At 38.4% G+C, this 24905-nt stretch overlaps 1 protein-coding gene across 1 annotated transcript in view; it reads left to right on the forward strand.

Annotated features, from left to right (window-relative positions):
- Smap2 (small ArfGAP2) overlaps positions 1-24905 on the forward strand; it is a 51192-nt gene that overhangs the window by 11701 nt on the left and 14586 nt on the right. Inside the window, exons 2-4 of the mRNA XM_026412894.2 lie at positions 19597-19730; positions 21644-21729; positions 22724-22802. Of these exons, the coding sequence (XP_026268679.2) occupies positions 19597-19730; positions 21644-21729; positions 22724-22802 (299 nt within the window). The remainder of the gene's footprint in view (positions 1-19596; positions 19731-21643; positions 21730-22723; positions 22803-24905) is intronic.

A 24905-nucleotide genomic window follows, 5' to 3' on the forward strand; every position in this document is an offset into this window, starting at 1 on the left:
ATGCTTCATTGTCATAGACACCTGTTGGGGGAAGGAGTGGAGAGCCACCCTGGCTTGACTACAGTTTTATGAACCATATCACAGCAATATGGGCCAGCATTTCACATGCTGTGCCTGGTGTGGGGGGATATTGTTGTGCCATTGATTAGCCTTTTATGTCGTTCACACACTCTTTCTTCACTTAAATTCATATACTAACAAATGGATGGGAGGCCCTATTAGTAGAAAGGGGTAATGACTTCTGCTTTTTTTTTTTTTTTTTAAACAGGGGCTTTCCTTAGGTTGTAAATGAGAACGGGGACTGTCTTCATGTCTGTGTTTATATAACTAATGAACAGTGTCTGACAGTTTCTCTGTCCACATCATAAATAGTATCAGTCTGTTAATGTGTGTTCAGGTCATATTCTTTTATGTTTTGTTTTGTTTTTGACCTTCATACTGTTAGCTCAGATATTTGAAGATCTGTGATATTACAGGAAGCTGAGCAAGTGAATCTCATGGGTGTTTTGTGGTAATTGCTTCTTTGTGCTATTTCATTTGTGTGCTTCTGGCATCTTGTGCCACATTTGAACTTGGAGCTAGTCACTATCCCCTAGCTTCTCAGTAGGAGGTTTAGTCTTGGGGAAAATGTAGCAAGGGCTATGAAACAGTGGGCTGAAATAGCAGTTCTTTGGCCCTTTGTGGGATGGGAGTAAATATTTAGATAGTGTTCTCAGGTGCTCTAGAAATTAATAATAACTTTGCTGCAGTTTTAGAAGCTCTTGGTATACTCATTGGAATAGATTTGTTTAGTTTGAAAATCTTTGGCTCTTTTGAAACTGTGATTGTATTCCTAGAGACCTGCCCTGAGTTTTTCTGCATAGTATTTCCTGTCCAGGATTTTTCTATCCAATATGGCTGCCATCTTTGACCTACCCCATTGTACCACATCTTTTGACTGTGTGCCTCATTATACTGAATTGTGTAACATCTGGCATTTGAAACATTACTGTCAATATTTTCTTTGTGAAAGGACAAATCTCCACCTTTTGCTCTTCTTTAAGCCCGGGCTGTTTTGATGACTAACATGCAGCATGCCACTGGACTAATCATTTGTACTTTGATCCCAGAACTCATTTCTATTCTACTGTTTATTTAGAAATGAAAATTCTCTAGCTTGATTGGATATGGTTGTGATTCAGTTAAACTGGCATCAGTTTTCTGTGTGTTTGCTATTGATTGGGCCTCCTTTGATGTGTTAGGGAAGCTGCTGCACTCCATTAAATAGACAGAAGTTCACATATTCATGACCTTTTATGGGGTCTCATTTGTCAACCCAGAAGGTTCTGCATAGAGCCTCTACCTGGGTGAAAGGCATGCATTTCCCTGGGAACAACTGGAAACATTTTCTGCTTGGCCACTTGGGCTTGAGCTTTCTAGTATGTTACACTCTTCTTCCCTTTTGGGCTTCCTTTTGAGGAAGGGGAGTGGGAATGGGAAAGGTTCTGACTAAGTCTTCACATACAATCTCAGATATTGAGTTTCCAAGCAGCACAGTGACTCATATGTTGTAATAAAAAGAACTCCTGAAGAACAAGATACTGATTTAGTGTTCATTATTGAGCATCTACTATGTATAACACATTTGGGGTATGTAAAGATGATTCTACTTCCAGTCCAACTGGTGATCATTTCTTCTGTGAACTTGGGAAGTCCAAAATCAGGTGGCCCTGTAGCTTTGGGCCTATAGCAAGGGCAGCATATCATGACTGGAGTGCCTGGTGGAACACAACCACTTAGATTATGAGCCAGGAAACAAAGAAGAGGAAGAGACTGAGGTCCCATGATCCACTTTGAAGTTATACTCCCAGTGACCTAAGGACCTCACTTAAGGCCTCACCTCTTAAAGTTTCTACCACCTCTCAGTAGTGGTACCCTGGGGACCAAAATTTATTTAATACATGGACCTTTGGAGGACATTCTAAACCATAGCAATACTCTAAATGTTTATTGCCGCAGTCTGGCTGGGCACAATTCAGGAGCCACTTGTCAAAAGAAACTAACTTTATTTTTAGAACTACAAACGCCAAGCAAAACAGCTCCTCAGGAAAAAAACCCTCAGAGCCCAACTGCCACCACCGGCTTCCACAAGCCTCTCACCCCCACACCAACAACCACCTCCCACAATCCTCCTGCTCTTGAGGCCGATTGGCTAGGTCGTGTGGGCGGAGCCAAAGAAGTCCCCCAATGAGCAGTCCCGTAGTCTGAAGGGCAGGGAAACAGCCCAATGAACATGACCGCAGAGGAGCCAATCAGCTAGATGTTGCTGGGGCCGCTGTGAGCCAATCATCAGCTGGCAGTCTGAAGGGCAGGGAAACAGCCCAATGAACATCACTGCAGAGGAGCCAATCAGCTAGATGTTGCTGGAGCCACTGTGAGCCAATCATCAGCTGGCAGTCTGAAGGGCAGGGAAACAGCCCAATGAACATGACCGCAGAGGAGCCAATCAGCTAGATGTTGCTGGGGCCACTGTGAGCCAATCATCAGCTGGCAGTCTGAAGGGCAGGGAAACAGCCCAATGAACATGACCGCAGAGGAGCCAATCAGCTAGATGTTGCTGGGGCCACTGTGAGCCAATCATCAGCCGGCAGCTGGAAGTTTGCTGGCAGCTGGAAGTTTGTTGGGGCCCCTTTGGCTGTGGCTCTCAACATCTCCCCCTCTCTGTTTAAACAACAAGCATGTGGCTTAGGGACCGTGCCTGCCTTAGGTTGTCCAATACTACATATGGTCCTTACCTGTCTTCGGATGAGCTGACCTCAGGGCGTCAGCCTCCTGTCTTAGGTTGGTACCATTGTAATTGGATCTTACCCGTCATTGACTACCGGTCCAGTATACAGCCACACTTGTGGAGAGGTACCAGCGGGGGGGGTGAGGTTCTTTGCCTCACCTCTGTTGGCCCCCAAATTTTAGCTGAACGATCATGACAAGCAGAAGGGAGGAAGATATATCAAGCCAATTGACGGCTCCTTTTGGGAAAATTGTACCACCGATGACATCATCAGCAAAAATACCCCAACAGTACCACAAGTCGCTGCACCAACAGATAGTTCACAATGCATACAAGTGAGTTCATAATGCATACAAGTGACACATAGTTTAGGCAAATTCTGTAAGCGGTTCAGTGATGGCTATTGCAGAAACTGTAGATTAGTTTTATCTTTGTCTTCACCGGCACAGGGATGAAGATAGGAATTCTGGCAATAATGGCTAAAGAAAAAATTGTGTAACATTCCAGAAGGCACTAAAAGAAAACAATTTTCTTAACAATTTACATTATCTTCACCAGCACTGGGATGAAGATAGGAATTCTGGCAATAATGGCTAAAGAAAAAATTGTGTAACATTCCAGAAGGCACTAAAAGAAAACAATTTTCTTAACAATTTACATTATCTTCACTGGCACTGGGATGAAGATAGAAATTCTGGCGATAATAGCTAAAGAAAACATTGTGTAACATTCCAGAAGGCACTAAAAGAAAACAATTTTCTTAACAATTTACATTATCTTGAAAAGAATTATTAAATATAATGAAAAGGATAGGTGAAAGTAAACATAGATCTGTTAACCTTCTTTTTTGTTTACATATTAAAACAATTCTTAACAGTTATTTACCCAATTTAAATTAAACCATTTAAATCACGTGAATAAAAAAAATTTTTTTTTTGGATCCATTTTTTCATGAGCGCTCTTCATATATGATATATGGACATATGTACATTCAAACATATAACACAAAACACAAGTGTGCACACATAATATAATACATACAACACATAACATAATAGTAAAGGCCTTATAACTTTTTACAGGTGAAATCTCCATTGCAATGTTTAAAAACTCTATAGTAAAAAAAAATAGAACTGATCAGCAAAACATTAACCTAGGTCTGTATGAGCTCAAAAAACAAAATAGAACTTCATGATATGGGAAAGGGCAATAATAAAACAGATATTGAAAAAAGCATCCTGGTTCTGTCGCAGATGTAAGGATAGCCAAATTGGAGTTTTGGATATCAGCTGTTATTGATTTGAGCCAAATCATCTTCTTTTTGGTCTGTAGAATTCGCTTTAGTTAATCTCTCTGGAATCCAAATTGGCTGCTGTTCTCCCTGTGGAAACACACAAACAGACCCCAGACTCCAGACAATCACTGGGTCAGGATTTTAGTTAATCTCTCCGGAATCCAAATCGGATGCTGTTCTTCCTGTGGAAACACACAAACAGACCCCCGACTCCAGACAATTACTGGGTCAGGACCTTTCCATTGTCCTGTTAGAATATCTTTCCGAAGTACCTTGGGCTTATGTACATTTTTTGGACACATATGCCTTTCTGCAGCACTAAGTCCTGATGAATCCAAATTTAAAAAGTTTAGAGTAAAAACACATCAGGAAAAGAGTCTTTTCTGCAGAATTTGTATGTTTTTTATATCTCACTTGTTTCAAACTAAATGGCATAAAAATGGTTCCTCAAGAACAGGATTTCTTGACATCAGCACTATTGACGTTTTGGATAATGACTTGTTTGGGGGGACTGTCCTGTGCTTTTTAGGATATTTAGCAGCATCCCATGGACTCTGTGCACCAGATGCCTAGCACCAACTCCTCTGCCAGTTGTGACAACCAAAAATTGCTACAAAGATTGACATTGCCTCTCGAGGAGAAATTGTCTTGGGGGAGAAGGTAGACTGATTGAATGTGGGCTGTTTTTTTCTGTTGATTTTCACATTGTTCTTTTGATGCTTATTAGCTATTTTGTCAGCATGTGTATTCTGTGCTTACTGTTATCAGGAAAATGCCAACACTTGATTATGAGGGAATTTAATGATAGTAATACTAGCCTGCTGTTGGCCATTGGTGGAGGTGGTAATTGAAATGTATGAAAGCATTTACTTACAAAGGCTATTGGGTCAGCAACCTAGGAAGCCCCTTGGTTTTTGAATTGTGGATTAGGACTTGGTCTGTTTATCTGGAATCCAGTATTATGAGCTTACGTACCCAGGGGAAGAAATTAATCTGTCATCTGTGTGATGGCATCAGGAATCTATCCCAGGGATGGAGAATGGAGAGCATCCTCATGGATCAGGGACCACCTCACCCTTCTTAAGCACCTTCTCCTAAAGGTACCCCACCACATACTTCCACAGGCAGGCTCACTTTGCATTTGGTATTGTTGTGAGGATATAAATAGACAGTGGTTGTTGCAAAAGAGGAAGTTAAAGCTTTAACCCAAAGTAACCTAAAAAATAGGGAACTAAATGTCCCCAGAGAGTGAAGACAGTAACTTCTGGCAAACCAAGTTAGTGTTCATTACCTGAAGTGAGGTCATGAGTGCTATGGAATTAATTTAATTATAATGTCAGATTTTGAAACATCAGGTCCACCTGGCTGACTTTGAAATACTTGCCTGGCTGTTAGCTCAGTGATCTCTCTATATCCACCCACTCCCCCAACCTGCCATTAGCTATTGAAGTAATGATTTGAAATATATTAGATTTCTGAGGAGACTTAATTTTTGTATTTGTTACATTTGCTATAAAATGTCAGTGTAGGTTAAATAACTTCTTTGTGTGTGGCATTGAGGATTGAACCAAGGGCCTTGCACATGCTAAGCAAGCACTCTACCACTGAGCTGCATCCTCTGCCCTTTTCATTTTATTTTGAGACAGGGTCTTGTTAAGTTTTCCAGGCTGTTCTTAAACTTGTGATCTTACTGCCTCAAACTCCTGGGTAGCTGGGATTGCAGGTGTTCACCATTGTGTCCAGCAGTTTGAATAACTTTGAATTTGCTCTCACTGTTCCCAGTTTTCCTCATCTCTTTAAATTCATTTTCTTCACTGGGTCAGGTACAGAATGGTGCTGAGTGGGGTAGAGCATGTTCTGTGGGCATCCTTGTTGGGATGGACTGGGATCCTAAAGCTAGATTCTGACACTTAAGAGTGTGTCATTCAGACCCTGTTCTTGGGTCCTAGTAGGCTCTGTGTTCCATTCCAGCTGGGGGTTTGCTGGAGTAACTGCACATGAAGCTTTCAAGCCAAGCAATTGTTTGTACTGAGATAATCTCACTGTTTGGCTCCTAATGAAATAACCTTCTTCCTGCCCCCAATGAAAGCAGCTATTTTTTTGTTTCTGCCCTTCTGTTTTCAGAGAAGCCCTGTCTCAGCTACTATTCTTCTAGCTTATTCATAAATGCTTAAGCAGGGCCTTTGTGTAGGAGATTAGCTACAGCTAAAATATCATGGACTAACTGGGAGACAAGGAGCATCATAAACACCCTTTCCTCTGATTTTCTATGTAGGGTACTACAAAATGTCACTTTAGTTTGAATGACTTTTTGTGTGTGTGTGGTATTGGGATTGAACCAAGGGCCCTCCATGTGCTAGGCAAGTGCTCTACCACTGACCTGCATCTCCCCCCACTCCACCCCTCTCGCCACCCCCTCACCCCCCCACCCCCATGACCAGAATACCTAACAAGAATAACTTAAAGGAGGAAAAGTTTATTTTGGTTCATGGTGTCAGCATTTCAGTCTGTGGTGGGCTGACTCCATTGCTCTGGGCCCAGGTGAGGCAGAATATCATGGCAGAAGGGCATGGTGGAGGATCCCGGCTCTGTCCATGGTGGCCAGGAAGCAGAGAGAAAGCAATGGGAAGCAGCCATAGGGAAGATGAACCCTTCTAAGGCATGCCCCCAGTGATAAACCTCCTTCATCCACCTACCTGCCTACAGTTACTACCCACTTAGTCCATTCAAACTAAGATGGATGATTTAGGTTACAGTTCTCATAATCATTTCACTTCTTAATATTCCTATATTAACACAGAAGTTTAGGGGAATACCTCATATCTAAACCATAACAGAAGTTACCTTTGTGTGGTTCTTCTATAATGAGTCATTTAAAACTTTATTCACATAAGAAAAATACAAAAAAATTATATTGTATTAGTTTTGTTAAAGGAGACAACAAAAATAAAAATAAAAGCCAACAAAAGAACAACCTTAGAGCCAGGCGTGGTGGCATGTGACTGTAATCTTAGTGGCTCGGGAGGCTGAGGCAGGAGGATCACTAGTTCAGAGCTAGCCTCAGTAAAAAGTGAGGTGCTGAGCAACTCAATGAGACCTTATCTCTAAATAAAATACAAAATAGGGCTGGGAATGTGGCAGTGGTCAAGTGCCCCTGAGTTTAATCCTGGTATCCCCCCCCCCCCAAAAAAAAAATAAAGAACAACCTTAGAAGAGTGTGTGCACCAGAAAAGGCCATGAAGTACTGCTGGAGTTGGAATAGGAAGGAGAAAAGGCTTTGTGGGGAAGATTTTCACAAAAAGCTCCCTTACCAGTATCCCTAAGACCTGTGAAGGATCTTAAGTTGATCAGGAAACTGTAAGAAGCTCTTCACGCCTTTTAAAGGAAACGTTTTAGTATCAAGTAGCTTCTTCAGATTGACTTCTGATAGTTTGGGTGGTTCCATTTTCTGATTCACCCTTTTCCTAGTTCCAAGTTGCCATTGTTCATGTGGTGCTCTAAAAGAGCAAATTTATCACCTCCAGCACAGTTTCAGTGGTGGATTTTAAGCTGGCTTTCTCTTTTACTTACAACCCTGTGTATTCATATGTTCAAGTTGTCCAGCATTTTTACTCAGTTCCCACACTCTTTGCTTCCATACTGAGGCTTCTTGGGAAAGGCACTCCCAGACTTTCCTAGAGATGAATGTTTCAACCATACCGTCTTTTATCCTCAGAAGTTGTTCTTCACTCTTCTGAGGTGCTTCCAGGGAGTGCTGGGTGCCAGTTATAATGGAATGAAAGACTTTTGATGCATCTTCTAGGGACCTCAGCTGTGTTTGAAGGTGAGCCATCATTGTTTCACTCCATAAAAACCAAAGCTTGGTTCCTAATGGACTTAGCACTCCACTTATCTTGGGGGGGGGGCTCACTTTTATTCTTTGTTGAGTAAGACTGCAATGTGCTCAAGGGAAGAGGTGGGCCTCTTTGTTTTGTTTTACCATCAGAGGAATGGCCTCCATTGGAAGCAACGGGAGGCCTTCTTTGGCTTGAATAATCAATCAAATCTCACTGACTTCCCAAGAGTCTTCAACCAAAGAGAAAATCTTATAGTTAGCTCTTTTGACCTTCTTAAAATATTTCTGCCATTTACTGTAAAAACAATCATAGCATATACCAGAATCTCCCAGGGAAATGCCAAAACACTTGAGCTTTGTTTTAAAATTTCAGACAGCACCACCAAGAAGAGCCCTGCATAGCTGCTCCAGGATCAGCTGTAAGACACTGAAAAAGGATTTTGGATGCTGGGAAGTGAACCCAGGGCCTCATGCATAAAAGTTAAAGCATAATTGACAATGAAAACTATATATACCTATAGTGTACAACATGATTGTTTTGATATATGCGTGCGTTGATTTTTGTGGTGGCCAAGAGGCTTTCTGGTAGGAATCAAAGACTTACTACCCAGGCGTCCCTCTATATGTGTCCTGTCTCCAAATCAGAAAAATGCCTCAGATGTCTGGATGGGATTCATTCTTAGCTTTCTCCCTGTCAGGAACAAGACAACTGGCATCTGTGCGTATAATTTTAAGGGGAAGTGATGCCCGTTGTTGGTGTACAGAAGTGAGAAGAGGAGTGATAAGAATTGATCCTAGAAAGGCACAGATCATGCAAGAATTTAAACCATACTAGAAATTTAGAGTTTGTTTGATGGTGGGAATCCGGTTACATGTCTTTGAATGGGGTGATGACATCATCAGAATATACCTTGGCAGCATGTTCTTTTCAGAACTGACAAAAAAATTTAAACTAGGACCTTATCCTTTCCTTCCTGAAGTCTTCAGGGGCTTACAGTTGAGTAGTAGTGGTACAGGTTGGTTAATTTACAGTTCTTTATTACCAGAAGCATCATGTGAGTATACATTAGTTATCATTCACTGCTAGGATAGACAGGAAGAGTCACAACCTAACCTATAATAAAACTCTACTTACTCATAACAAATGAGGGAAATAAGATTGAAGGTTATTGAGGGTTATGTACTTTGCTGAATTTTAAAGATGCAGTTACTATCTTTTAAAAGAGGTAGATTTTAGGGGTAATCTAATGTAAGTAAAGCAATTGACCCTCAGAGAAGTGAATTGACTTTCTTAAAGTCATACAGGTAATTAATGACATAGTTTAAATGACCCATATCTTTAACCCTGTGGATAGCAGGGGCCAGGTAGATAACCTCAGATACAAACAAAAATATTATTGAACCAGTTGAGAGCAGGTATTGTGTTTCCTAGAGTTTAAAGGAAATGAATAGCAAAAGTGTAGAGGAGCTGAGGGAGGCTGCTGCACCTGGCTGTAGACATGTGCTTTGTTTTGCCTCCTGTCCCCTGACGGTTTTATTGTTTGGGACTTTTATTCCTTTCTGTATTTCTTTTGCAGTAGTATTTCATTTTGTGGCCCACCTGTTTCCAGGGTTGAGCAAAGTCATGGCAGCACCATTGTCTATAAGCACTGCTAACAACCTGAGAAAGAAGAAGAATGTCTCCTTCCTTTCTTCTGCTAGACCAGTCTGCCTTCCTGTTAATTTCCTAGTGATAGGCCTTGATGTCTTTTGAGAAAAGCCACTTTAACTATTAATTTAGGTTAAGATGTAGATTGATTATCACTTCATCAGTGAGTACTCAACACTTTTCTTCTTTTTCTGGTTACCTGATAGGAAGATATGGTTGCCTTGCTTCATTTCCACGGGTGTCATAGCAGTCTAATTGCAACATCTGTTCTTTCATTGATCTTCTGAATTAAGTTAGTTCAGTTAACTTATATTTTGGTTGGGTATATGAATACCACTCTTTTTTGTTAGAATTATCAAACTCCATCTTTATCTTGCATATTTTGATATTTTATATAAATATGAGAGAAGTAAAAAACAGTGCCAGGAGATAGAAATGATAGGAATTCAAATTAATGGTACTCAGCAAAAGGGATGCCTCTTTACTAATCTCTAATGGTAGAACCAACTGTCTTTTGAAATGGTTCCTAATTGACCTAGCACTCTATGAGCCTGGTGGTCAGCTGTAGAAGTATTTCCTCCTGCTTTCACTGAGGTTGGACCTAATGGCTTTTAAGATTTTTTTCCCACCTCTCATTGATTGATCTCCTTCCTTTCTTTTTCTCTCTCTCACAAAACTTGTGAGTTCTCTGCTACTGAGCTACATTCCTAACCTTCCCACCTCTGATCCTCTGATTTTAAATAACTTAGCTTAGTGTTACTATATTTTTCCCTTAATCAGTATCAGAATTGTTTCATCAGTTTGCTTTGTTTTGAACTTCTGCTTTTTTTTTTTTTTCCAATGTAGAAATGTGGATAGTGTTTCTGTTTGACAAAGGGAAACTACATTATAGCCCAGATGGAAAGGACTTCTCTTGCAAGCATTCTGAGAGCAGAGGTTGATTGAGCAAGCCCTTATTTTGGTTCCTTAAAAAGTTTGTACTTATTGTTTATTGTTATTTTGGAATAGGGAACTGGATGAATTCGCTTTTACATAGATGGAAATAAGCTGGTAAACATAACTTCCTAGCAGGCCTAAACTTCTCCAAGATGGTACTGGTGTTTCTGGCATTCTTTGTAGTGAGTCAGAGAATGGAGGCATATAAGGAGTGGAATCAGGGTAACTGGCTTTGGATTCATTCATAAGTACTGCTTTTCTTTTCTTTTTTTAAACTTTGGCTCCCAAATTTTGTGCAGAGTTAATGAAAGGCTAAGTCAAGGAGAACATATCTCTATTTTAAAATCAGTTTGTTGATTTAGATTCTTCTTTATGTACATTTAAACCATTTTCAATGCCAATTCCAGGCTCATTAGCTGAATTGATTAACTGTTTTAGGTTTATTAGTGCCTGATATCTTCATAAATTAATTATCTCATTTTGTACTTCAAAGCCATTGAATGTTAATCAGGAAGGGGCCTAAAAATTACCTATAAAACACCAGCTAGAACTTTAGTAGTGGAAAGAACCGGAAGAGTCATTGTTCCCTCAGTTTACTATGTGGAATCATTTTTCTACCAGCCTGGAGAGTTGATTACCCAACCTCTGCCCCTACTGGGATTTTACTATTTCTAGATATGCTGCATTTGTTTCCACACAACCTTAATTGTTAGAAAATTTCCCCCCAGAGCGTGATAAAATCAACTTCTATGCATTGGTGCTAGTTCTGCATTTCAAATCTCACCAAAGTAAACTCATCCCTCTTTTTTGTGAATGATTTAGCCTTTGTGCTATTTGTTTTATTTGTATTTTTTAATATTTATTTTTTAGTTATAGGTGGACACAATGTCTTTATTTTACATTTATGTGGTGCTGAGGATCGAACCCAGTGTCTCACGCATGTGAGGCGAGCGCTCTACCACTGAGCCACAACCCCAGCCCCTAGCCTTTGTGCTATTTGAAAACTACTTCTTCCTTTTTTTTCTTTCTTTTTTTTGATGATACTGGGAATGGAATCCAAAGCCTTGTGCATGCTAGACTAGAGCTTTATCATTGTGCTTCATTCCCAGACTTGTTACTTTTTTTTTTTTAAGTTATAGATGGACACAGTACTTTCATTTTATTTATTTATTTTTATGTGGTGCTGAGGATCAAACCCAGGGCCTTATACATGCTGGGCAAGCACTCTACCACTGAGCCACAACCTCAGCTCCTTACTTTTTACTTTGAGATAGTGTCTCTCTTAAGTTGTCTGGGCTGGCCTTGAATTTGTGATACCCCTGCCTCAGCCTTCCAAGTTGCTGGGATTTCAGGCGTGTACCACCATGACTAGCTTCCTTTTCATTTTTCCAAACAGAAAAAGATTATATACTTTGTTGCTCATCGTTGAGTTCATTTAATAAATACTTAGAGTGCAACATCTATTTGCCAGTATTGTGCTAAATATTTGGGGTAAATGATGAGGGACATGGTTCTTACCTTCTAGAGCTTAATGCATGTCTAGGGTAAGAGAGACTTATAAATAACTAACTTTAATAAGATATTTTTAGAAGAACAAAGCATATTGATGACTATTAGCCATAGAGAAGGTCAAGATTTATTCTGTGGGAAGATCTCACAGAAGCAGTGTCATTGGACTGGGTTTTAAAGTTTCCAAAGTAAAGGATAGGGGAGAAAACCATTCCTGGTATAAAGAATGGCATAGGCAAAGAGGTATGAGTGTATTAGCACGTTTCAGAATGAAGACAAGCTCAGCATGTGCAAATCACAGGCTCTTTATGAGCTTTATGCATCATGTTCAGGAGTTTCAATCAGTAAGTAGCCATGGAGTATTGTATTGTTTTGTCTTTAAAATATCTATATTGGGCTGGGGATGTGGCTTAAGCGGTAACGCGCTCGCCTGGCACGCGCAGGGCGCTGGGTTCGATCCTCAGTACCACATAAAAATAAAATAAAGATGTTGTGTCCACCAAAAACTGAAAAATAAATATTTAAAAAATTCTCTCTTTCAAAAAATAAAATAAAATATCTGTATCATTATTTCTCATCACAAAGTTAATATAAGCCCAGTACATACAATGTAGGGCATATATAAACATAGAAAATAGATATTTCACAATCCCATTTCCCAGAGACAGTAGCATTTATCATTTTATATATATTTGTTTAGATGTTTTTCCTGTATGTATGTGTGAATGTGTGTGTGTGTGTGTGTGTATTTCACATTTTAAACAAAATGGAATTGCTTTATGTATACAGTTTTAATACTGAATTAAAAATTAATATATCATGGTGATATTTCTATATCATAATTCCTTTATGTAATCCATTGCTATTTCTGCATTTTTTCCCAGTACTTGGGATTGAACCCAGGGTCCCACATATGCTAGGCAGGCACTGAATTTCATTCCAGCCTTTTAAAATTTTATTTTTATACAGGGTCTCACTAAGTTGCTCAGGCTGGCTTTGAGCTTGCCATCCTCTTGTCAGCCTCCCAAGTAGGTAGGATTATAGGTATGCAATTCTACATTCTGCTATTTCTGATATATATATATATATATATATATATATATATATATAGTACATATATATATATATATATAGTACATTTTGACATATTTCTTTGTATACCTGACCTGATGTAACCTTGATGAATTTTTACAAGTGGTGGGAGACAAAGAATTTACTTACTGCTGAGCTCCAGGAATGTCAGTGAATGTTGTAGTACTGGCATCAGCTCTTGTGGCATTTGTCATTCGGTGGGAAAGAAATGCTAAGTAGTCACACAAATAAATACAATAAAATGTGGTACAAGTTGGAAAGAAAATATAAAGGACCAATGAAAGTTCATAACTTTGAAAAAGTCCTTATCTTTTAGAGATATAGCCTGACATATATACGTTTGACATGGTATAATTTGGGGGATTTGCTTCAAAATAATCCAGTCTTTGGGGGTGAGGGAAGGTGGGTGGGACCGTAGCTGAAATAAGCAAAGAGTTAATAATTGCTGAAGGTGGTGTTAACTATACTCTGCTCTTGTGTTTGAAAATTTCCATACTAAAATGTTAAAAGTATGGAAAAGGGATTATAATTTGCAAAGGGGAGGCCAAGGGAAGGCTCCTTTGAGGAAGAAACATATCAGCTAAGACCCTCGTGATATTTGCCAGGCTACAAGTGGCGGATGGTGGTTGGGGAAAGAGCTTTGTAGGCATGGGAGCAGCGTGAACAAAGGTCAGAAGCCTAAGAGGGAGCATGCTGTGCCTAGAGGAAATGAAAGTGGGCTGGTGTCATAGGAATTGAGAGTCTGGAGCTTCCTATAGACATGGGCTAGATGTATAGGACCTTGGTGACCATGCTAAGGATTTTTTTTTAATATAACAGCAATAGAAAGAAACCTATAGAAGGGTATTGTTGTTATTGAGATGGGGTCTTGCTAAATTGCCCAGGATGGCCTCAAACTTGTGATCTTCCTGTCTCGTCCTTCCAAGTATCATAGAAGTGTTTTAAGCAGCAGAGTGGCAAGGTGGCTTTTGATTCTTGAAAATCTCAAATTGGCTGTTTTGTGGAGAATGGTTTTTGTTTCAGCATTGGGGAGAAGAGAAGGTAAAAGTGGAAAGACATTAGATTATAGCACTGGTTTAAGGATTTGGGTGATTTTAGATCAGATATATAGTGATATAGATAGAAGAGATAATATCTTGACAGATATTTTGGTCTTGATGATGTAGGAGTTGAAGGAGAGAGAGTTTTCAAAGATAATGTTTAAATTTTTGACTGATGCCATTGATGGATGGGAGTATAATTGATGAACATGGGGAAGAGTGGAGGAAGAACAGATTTTTTGGCTAGAGATTAAGAGCTCAGTTTGAAATATGCTAGTCAGAAAATTTGCACCAATTTATATTTTACCTCTGAGTGTGAGATTTATACTCAGAGGTCTTCTTTGTACAGATTTGTGTTTTAGAGAAATTATTCTGGTAAGAATCTCGAAACCAATTAGGTGTTAATCTGAAAGCTCCCCACCCCCTGCTGCATAAAGAAATCACATTTTTATTGTCTCTGCCTTTCTAGCCTTAATATTCAGCTGAGAGGGTACCTGGGTCCTGAGGACTCAATAAATCATACTAAGAGAATTAATGTTTATAAGTGAGAGATGAGACAGTCTAGGTAGAAATTGATAGATTCTGGAAGTTTCCAGAATACATTCAGCATGTATGGTTGGAAGATGGAAGAGATTTTCTCTTTTCTCTCTTATCCTGCCTGTTTAAGAACTTTTCAGTAGCTTCACAATACTGCCAAGTCAAAATATGTGTAGCCTTCAATTTATTTTTGACCCCCCAACGCTTGTTTTTCTGAAACTCTATAGGTTGGAGGTCAGAAACATGAAATTATTATTCCGATAGCTTGAAGCTATCTGTAATTCTAGTTCTCCTTCTTTCTGCTGACTTTTCAAGCCTGGAACCCTTCTAGTCCTGGCAGCTCTGGTGGGGTTAGGGAGTATTAGCATCAAGGGAAATCTGTAGCAGGGCAGCAGTAGTTTCTCTCTGTATGTAGATGCTGTCCAGAAGTCGAGTATAAATGCATATTACTTACATGCTTTCCATTTTACAAATGAAGACATGCTCTAGAAAGACTTCCAAATGCATGTAACAAGTCTCTGGGCTGGTACTTTCTACAGTTAATTTATATTTTTTTCCCTAGTGCTGAGGATTGAACCCAGGGCTTTGAGTATGGAGCATGTTAGGCTAGTTTATTTTATTTATCTATCTTCTTTGCTTTCAAAATTATTTGGAATATTGCCTCTCAGAATCCCTTTTCATTTTCTTTTCTTTTTTAAAAAATATTTTTAATAGTTGTTGATAGACCTTTATTTTATTTATTCATATGCGGTGCTGAGAATTGAACCCAGTGCTTCACACATGCCAGGCAAGTGCGCTAGCGCTCAGCCCAGCCCCAGCCCCTCTCTTTTCATTGTCAATTTCAAAATACCTTTTGTATTTCTTTTTTTTTAAGCTTTATTTTACTTATTTATTTTTCTGTGGTGCTGAGGATCGAACCCAGGGCCTCTCACGTGTTAGGCAAGCACTCTACCACTGAGCCACAACTCCATCCCACCTTTTGTATATTCTCCTTGGTTGTCATAGCCAATATGTAGTGAACAATTGGTTTCTTTCTGCAAGAATCCCAGATGTAAGTAGGCTGACCTAGCAGCAGCAATGCCATATACCATGGAATCTTGGCACCTTCCACTAAGGCTGGCAGCTCTGGGCCTTCTTTGTGTGTGTAGTGGGGGCATGTGTGGGCACAAGGGCAGGGGATGTGTAGCCAAGAAAGGGATTGGGTAGGGGTTTAGGTAGTGCATTTACAAATTATTTTGAGGTAAAGGAAACTGCTTCGAATTTCATGTTTTCTAGAAGACTGAAATTATGTCCATTCCACTATAGTAGCTGTTTTATTATGTATGTATCATGTAAATCATGGTCTATACCTTCAATGTGCACAGCAAAATATATTTAAAAGTAAAGAAGATATTGGCTTAATTAGGTAAATTTCTTCTTTCTGACATTCAATCAATTTTGGTTTTGACATTCTAGGACCAGAACTCGTCCCCATCTATAGTATTGCCTAGAGTGTTGGTGTAGATGTATGAATGATTTAGCTGGCCTTTATCAATGAAGTTGAATGGAAAGTAGATTCTGGAAACCTCATTCTATACCATGTTCTTATGCATAGCTTTCATTCATTATTGTTGCTCTATGTTCCAGGTCCTGCCAGGTGGATGTTATTGTACATATTTTACAGATGAGGAAATGCAGGCTTAGGAAGTTTAAGTATATCTCTGAAGATCACTTGGGTTATCACTGTAATTACTGATGAAGCTGCATTCAAACCTAAGTCTTCTCGCTACACAGATTTATTTTTTCCTTTTGGTACCAAGGATTGAACCCTGGGGTGCTTTACTGCTGAGCCACACACCTGTTTCTTTTTATTTTTTATTTTGAGAAAGGGTCTTGCTAAGTTGCCCAAGCTGGCCTCAAGCTTGTGATCCTCCTCCCTCAACCTCCTAAGTAGCTGGGGCCCAGCTCATGTTATACTTTTTTTTTTAAATGTTTTTTGTTGTAGATGGACACAATACCTTTATTTTATTTTTATGTGGTGCTGAGGATCGAACCCAGTGCCTTCCATTTGTGAGGCGAGCACTCTACTACTGAGCTACAACCCCAACCCCTCATATTATACTTTTAATCATATACATTTCTCCACATTTTTAGCCATATAAGTAACTTTCTCTCTCCCTCTCTCTCTCACTCTCTTCAGTGTTGTCAATTAAACCCAGCACATAAGTAATTTTTGTCTCATATTTTTTCTCTTCTCCAATTTCAGAATCTATTATGGATCACGCAGTTATTGACTAATAAATCTAGTGATTAGCAACTAGAAGAGAATGGGTATCTGGGTCAGAAGTGTCACTGTTTCACTGGGAAAATGTTGTAGGAGGGATGTCAGGTGATGGCTCTGTGGGGGGCAGGGAGGTGGATAGGGCAGAGTAGGCTCTTATCTGGGTTCTCATGAAAGGACAGTTGCTGGGTTATTTCTGTGTTGAGGCCTTGTCAGGGACTCCAGAGCATCACTTCCCTGTCTTGCATACCTCAGGGGCAAGAAGGCTGTAAATACTCTGGAGGATCTAGAGAAATTCTTCATTGTGACCGTGGCTTAGGTTAGTGGGGATTGCCTTCTTCAGACTTAGGGCCAGGAAGCAAACAGCATGACATTCCATAGCTAACTTCTGTTGGCCCTTTTTGCTTTTTTTTTTTTTTTTTTTTTGCTGTGTGGTGCTGGGGTTTGAGCTACACCCCCAAGTCTTCCACAGCTAACTTTTAATTTTTTATTTGTTCTTTTTAGTTATACATGACAGTAGAATATATTTCAAGATATTATACATGCATGGAGTGTAACTTCCCATTCCTGTACATGATGTTTAATTTACTTTATATTGGTTGTGTATTCATATATGAACACAGGAAAGTTATGTCTGATTTGTTCTACTGTCTTTCCTTCCTATTCCCATCCTCCCTCCCTTCCCTTCATTCCCTTTGTCTAATCCAATGAACATCTATTCCCCACCACCTCCTTATTGTGTATTAGCATCCACATATCAGAGAGAACATTCAGCTTTTGTTTTTGGAGGATTGGCTTATTTCACTTAGCATGATAGTCTCCAGTTCCATTCATTTACCAGCAAATGCCATAATCTTATTCTTCTTTGTTACCACAGCTAACTTTTAATGAATATTTTTGACTTTTAACTTTGTTAGCAAACTAGTACCTTTTAACTATCTTATCATGAGTTTTAGAGTTTTAGACTATAGAATCTAGAGAGAAGGAAAAATGTTAAAGAAACATGAAATATTAACTTTTGGTCCCATTTTAAATCTTACATAACTAAGATCTAATTAGAGTTCTGAAAACTATTACCAAAAATAGATATATAGAGTCCCAGCAAGCCTCATTTTTCATTTTTCATTTGTAAAACACCCACCACCTGAAAACAAGTATGTGAGTCTTCATGTTAGGTAGTTATATGGAAAACTGACTGCGAATCCATCTAGGGATCTGAACAGATTTAAGATCTTTTTAGAAGATACATCTTAGCCTATCAAGATAATATCAATGAGAAGGTATTGGATAAAATTTCAGGCAGAGAACACCACCTGGTGGTGATAAGAAGGATTTGAGCCTTCGTGTATTTATACCAGTAGTTGTAATAAATGAGTGCTGTTTGTCAAAACAATTCTATCCTTATTTATAATCATCAAGGATTCAAATTTGTATGAATAGTTTTCGACACAGGACTCTAGCATTACTTCATTAAAATTGCTGTCAATCATACAAGCTAACATGTCAAATAATTGTGTACTATAGAACTGCAATCTTGTTCCAAACAGGTCCTATTTATCAGTGAAGAAAATCAATTAGTGCCTTTTCATCTCTTTATTGCAACCTATAATTTTAACATCATCCTTATTTTCTGTGGAAAAATAGAGAAGGAAATATTTAGATTTTTCAGTATGTCTTTGACAGGTGTCATGTAAAAGTAAGTCACTTTTTTCCCCCTGTATAAAAATTATGAAGAGAAGTTTGAGATTTTCCAGAGTGATTATTAGGGTGAGCAAAGTTGGCAGGGGATGGGAAATTCTGTAAGTTTATTAAAATTCATTTCTGAGGTTTCTCCTTTGTTCCAATAAACATCTAAATAATTATATTATTTGAGAATTTTGAATCTAGATAATCCTGTAGTTGGGTGAAGTGGGGACATCAACCCAAGAATCTTATTAAGGATCCTATTAAGTTAATGTGGATGCATATTTTATAGGCCTGCAGGGGATGAGAGGATAAACAGAGTTTTCAATTTCAGGTTGAGCCTTGGGCTGGCATGCCATATCTGTATCTTTTTTCCTAGTTGGAAAACTGATTCCAGGCCCAGCACCTTGCAGAGTCTCTTGGGGGAGGACTGTTCATGTAATGTGCCAGGCTAAATAGAATGTGTCATACTTTGCCCTGCTCTCCTGGGATTTTTCTTTATGTAAGTGGCAGCATATTATAATTTCGTATTTCAACACTCGTCAGTGTTGAAAACTGTTCCATGCATAAATGCCCACATGTCATATAATTTAATTTATATTAAATGTCCAGAATTGGCAAATTCATCGAGACAGAAAGTAGATCTCTGGTTGTCAGGAACTGGGAAGTAAGGGTTGGGAGTAGTGGGAGTGCCTGCTAATGGGTTTAGAATTTCCTTTTGGGTGATGAAAATATTTTGGAATTAGATAGCGTGATCATTATACAACTATATGAATATACAAAAAACCATTGTACTATACACTTAAAATTTTACACTTAAAAAAAGAAGAAGCAGATCCATGGAGGGATGAACCAAGTTAATTAATAGACGATTGTGGTCAATATTCTTTCACTTTCATTTTAGCAGAAATTTTGCTTGATAATCTCAGTGTGGCACCTTGGGCCTTGAATGTTGTTGTAATTTGACTTGACTGTCCTGTTCCTGACCTTCACAGGGCCACGATGGGCCTCCTGGAACATTGGCGTGTTTATCTGCATTCGATGTGCTGGAATCCACAGGAATTTGGGGGTGCACATATCCAGGGTAAAATCAGTTAACCTCGACCAGTGGACTCAAGAACAGATTCAGGTACTTACACAACTGAGAGAGAGTTGGCTGCTCCCTTTATCTATGTAAAAGTAGTTCAGATGAGTATCAGTCAAACTAGGCACCAAGATGAAGATAGTTTTAAACATTTATGTCAAATTTTCATGCCTTAATAGAGAAAAATTTAATCTTTCTATTTAAGACAGCAGGGTAAGACACCTTTATTTTACTTCTTTTAAAATACACTCTATGGTCTAGGACCCCAGGAGTTTTTGAAGGCATTAAGAAGGATATTTGGATTACTTTTTAAGACCCTTGGCATTTGCATGTCTAACCTTTGTAGTTTTAGATATAGGCATTCACTTTAAGGAAAACAAAAAAACAAAAATACCTCCTGGACTGGGAATGCTTGCCTTGGGTTCAATCTTCAGCACAGCAATAAATAAATAAAGCAAAATAAGAGCCTTCCAAAAATTTTAGAATTATAGTAATTTTTTTTAGTTATAGTTGGATACAATACCTTTAAGTTATTATTTATTTTTAAGTGTTGCTGAGGATTGAACCCAGTGCCTCGCATGTGCTAGGCGAGTGCTCTACTGCTGAGCCACAACCCCAGCCTGGAATTATAGTAATATTTTATTGCTAAAATCTTGCTTACTATTAGCTTGGTGGTCTGGGAGTGGGACACTTAAATTAATGAGTCCAGCTAGCCCAAGATCTGCATCTTGATGTAGCTTCATTAGTTTTTGTTCCCTTCCTACATTGAAGTGCTTTAATTAAAACAAGTTTTTCTTTTTTCTTTTTTTGTGTGCGTGAGTGTGTGGTTTGTGTTGGGGGAAGAGGCTACAGAGAAAACTAATTACTAAGGTTGATGAAGGAAGTAAGAGGGTGTTCTTATTAGAAGATGGCTTTAAAATTACTTTAGACTGTATTTATAGATTCATTAAAGGTCTAAGGTGGTGAGTTACATTTTAAATTATACTTTACTATTTTATGAAGAAAATTATATATCATAGAGGTATCTTTGAATTTGAAGATTTGAAAGACTTGGGATTTAGCTAGCGTTCACTGCTATTAAGGGGTATTTATTTATTTTTTTGGTTCTGGGGATTGAATTCAGGAGCACTTGACCCCTGAGCCACATTGTATTTTATTTAGAGACAGGGTCTCACTGAGTTGCTTAGTACCTTGCTTTCACTGAGGCTGGCTTTGAATTCGTGATCATCTTGCCTCAGCCTCCCAGGCTGCTGGGATTACAGGCATATGCCACCATGCCTGGCTTAAGGGGTCTTTTTGAAAAGCCTAATGGGAGGCCGCCATGGTGGCACACACCAGTAATTCCAGTGGCTTCAGAGCCTGAGAAGGCAGGAGGATTGCAAATTCCACGCCAACTTCAGCCATATATCAAGGCTCTAAGCAACTTAGATCCTATCTCAAAATAAAAAATAAAAAGTGCTTGAGAATGTCTCAGTGGTTAAGTACCCATAGGTTCAATCCCTGGTACCAAAAAAAAAAAAAAACAACAAAAAAAAAACTCCCCAAAACCTAGTGGGAAACACACATTGACTGGTTAATAGAGCTGAATAGGTTAATTAATAGCATAAACTTAGAATTGTAACACCCATTATTGCCTGCCTAGTAGACATTTTGATTGTTAGCTATGCATCTTAGAATTTCAAATAACATCTTGAATTATTACTGAATTAAATGTATTTTGGAAGACAAATCTTTCCATAAAAGGTACCCATGGAGAAGGGAAAGAATCTGTAGGAGCAAGTGATTGGAATTCCTAGTAGGGTAGAGAGAATACTGGATTGGAAACTAGAATACACAAGTTTAAATCTTGGTTCTGTCACCCTCTAGATTGGCTCTTTAACTGCAAATAGAAGAACTGGATGAGAAGTTTTTCTTTCCCATTCTGACATTCCCCGTTTCTGTATTCTCTTTGATTGCAGTGCATGCAAGAGATGGGCAATGGAAAGGCAAACCGGCTTTATGAAGCATACCTTCCTGAGACCTTTCGGCGACCTCAGATAGACCTGTATCTTTTCTGGAGCAATTTAGAAGGCTGGTGATCCTTTGATGTTTGGGGAGAGGCAGACAAAATTCAAAGCCTGAGACCTGAGGGGACCATCTCTGTGTGGATTTGTCAAAGGCGTGGGTTTTCTTCTCTCCTGCAATCAAGACAGAAAAAGCACATGTATTCTTGCTGATGTTGGGATTATATGTAGTATTAGACGGAAAGAATCAGGAATTAAAACTGCAGTGATTTCACTGTGCATTTTTCTATAAAGTGACATCTCTGCTAGTTTTTGGGTTACTAAAACTATTGTTTGATTAAAAAGAACAGTTTACTATGCTCTGTTGAACCCTGGTATTCAGCAAAATGTCATTCATTTTTATTGCATTCTTATGTCTTGTATGAAAGAATTAACCTTTGTTGACCAGCTTATCAATAATGTTTTCACTCATCACTTCAACAGAGGACAGTGCCTAGATGTAAAACCAAACTTCATAAAGGTGGTACTTCTCAAAATGTAGTTTGTAGACCACCTTGTTAAAGTTTATTTTTTGGTGTTTGCAGCTAGAACCTGTTAAATGTAGATTTGGGACCCTGTAGAAGACTCACTTATCAGGATCTGGAGTGGGATGCAAGGTTTATATTTTTAAGGGGCATTTAGTTGCTTTGCTTGAAGTCTGTTCATCTGAGGGCTTTAAAAGAGATAATTCATCATTTCCCCTATATCTTAGAACAGCCAGAGGTCCCTCTGATGACAATGTGAAGGTTAATCCATTTGCTGCTGTTATCACTTTAAAGAGAAATCATAGGCAACAATGCTTCCCTCCAGTAGCTTAAAGAAGGCATAAAATTTCAAGATTTTGGTCAGGAAAACTGCATACAACCAAGCAAGAGTTGTAGGGAAATGAGTCAGTAGGGAAAGAGAAGATCAATGCTCTGTGGGATATAAATTCATCTTTTATGTTCTTACTCTTGAAGAGACTTATTTGATTCATCCTTAATAAGCTTTTTGCAGAGCTGTTGAGGGATTTATTCGAGATAAATATGAGAAGAAGAAATACATGGACCGAAGTTTGGACATCAATGCCTTTAGGGTTGGTTGTAAATCTTTCAGGTTTTGTTCATAATATGTTATTGCTTACTAATCAGGCCAAGGAAGAATTTGACAAACTGCTACCAAAATACTCTAAAACCATCACTTAAAAAATGCCAAAGTAAGGCTGGGGTTGTGGCTCAGTGGTAGAGTGCTTGCCTAGCAAGTGTGAGGTACTGGGTTTGATCCTCAGCAGCACATAAAAAAGTAAATAAATAAAGTTATTATGTCTATCTACAACTAAAATATTTTAAAAATAAAAAAGTAGGGAAAAGCCAGTTACTGAGTAAAGACCATTGGATATCATGGAAAAAACTTTTGCCTCAGCAATGGGGAGGACAAACCACCAGTGAATCCTTTGTCTTGATCTATATTTAGAAGATATTAGTGATTCTCAGTTCCAAATTATTTCTTTAAGTGGACACATTGGGCACAGTAGGTTAAATAGAGTAATATGTGTGTACAAGTATGTGTATATATATTTCAGTATATATGAATACACATATACTTTTTCCTTCTTTTGTAAATGAAGTCAACAGAACAGGTATAATTAAATCACCAGTTTCTTTCAGTTTGACTAACATATTATTCCCTTATTACCTGATAATGACAAGTGTATTGGTGGACTGAGGGCCACTGGAACCCTTTCTTGTTCCTGAGAATAGTTTCAGAAGGAAATTAACTACCATTTGCCAAGTACATATTCACCCAAGGCATGGTTAGAACCTGAAACACAGTGTGTGATAACTAGGACAGTATAACACATCAGGAGCAAATGCAACATGGTTTCTGGAAGAAAATATGCCTAAATAATGAAAATAAAAGGAGAAGTAATAAATATAACCATTAAGAGTTTTAAATAGCCTTGACAAGATTCTGTAGTAAATTCTCTTAGAAATAATTAACTATTTCTCTAGCTACAAAAATATAGTCTGGGATTTTCCAGTTCTATTACAGTTCCTATCTATCTTCTAGTTATTTATTTTGATGGATGATAAAAAAGCCATTGAAATCACTAAGTTTGCAGGGGGCTCTCTAAGCCCTTTCTGGTAATTAAAAATTAATTTAATTGGAACCAGCCCTAGATTGTTCTTTGGAAGCTGTATGAAAAAGGTGTTAAATAGTAGGTGAATTTCAACACAGGCTTATAGGAAAGTACAAGGTATTCATGGAGTTAGGGGAAAAAAATTCCTTCCTAACTTAATATGAAAGATTCTTATTTACAGTCATCCAGAAAAAAGATTTGTCAGTTATCTTAACTGTTCCAAGAAGGAATTAATTCAGTGAACAGCTACAGCTCAAGTAGCATCATCAAAAAAGGTGTTTTTTAAAAATATTTATTTTTTATTTGGACGCAATATCTTTATTTATTTATTTTTATGTGTGCTGAGGATCGTACCCAGGGCCTCGCATGTGCCAGGTGAGCGCTCTACCACTGAGCCACAACCCCAACCCTCAAAAAAGGTTTAGAACCAAAGTACACACATTTCCTTTTATTTGTAGAAAACTATGGTCTGTCTGCCAAACTCTTCATTATTCCTGAAATATAAAATCAGAGGAGGTGAGAAAAGGGTATCTGAGGTTATTCAGAGGATGGAGGAGGAGGGAAGATTTGCCATGTTAAAACAGTTCAGATGTTCCTAATTACATTGCTGGCCCACCATACCCATGAAAACAAGCCTTTTAATTATTGGATATTTTCTCTTGGAAAGGAAATACCTCCTGTTTACCAAAAAACTATTTCAGAATTTTTTTTTAATTTGATGTGTTTAACTTGTTTATGTTTTTATTGAAGATTTTAATGCTAAGAATTAATATTTACTAAGTAAGAGCATTTAATTTCAAACAAAAAGAGACTGACTTTTAAAAAGAATATCCTGGGACTGGAGCTGTAGCTCAGTGGCAGAGCTTTTGCCTATCATGTGTGAGGCACTGGGTTTCATCCTTAATATCACATAAAAATAAACAAATAAAATAAAGGCATTCTGTCTATTTACAACTACAAAAAAAAAAAAAGTATTCCATAGTGTTTTGTTTTTGTGGGGCTGGAGATTGAACCTTGTACATGCTTAGGTAAGTGCTCTACCAGTGAGCTACATGCTTA

Source organism: Urocitellus parryii, chromosome 11 (genome assembly GCF_045843805.1).
Source record: "Urocitellus parryii isolate mUroPar1 chromosome 11, mUroPar1.hap1, whole genome shotgun sequence".
NCBI lineage: Eukaryota > Metazoa > Chordata > Mammalia > Rodentia > Sciuridae > Urocitellus > Urocitellus parryii.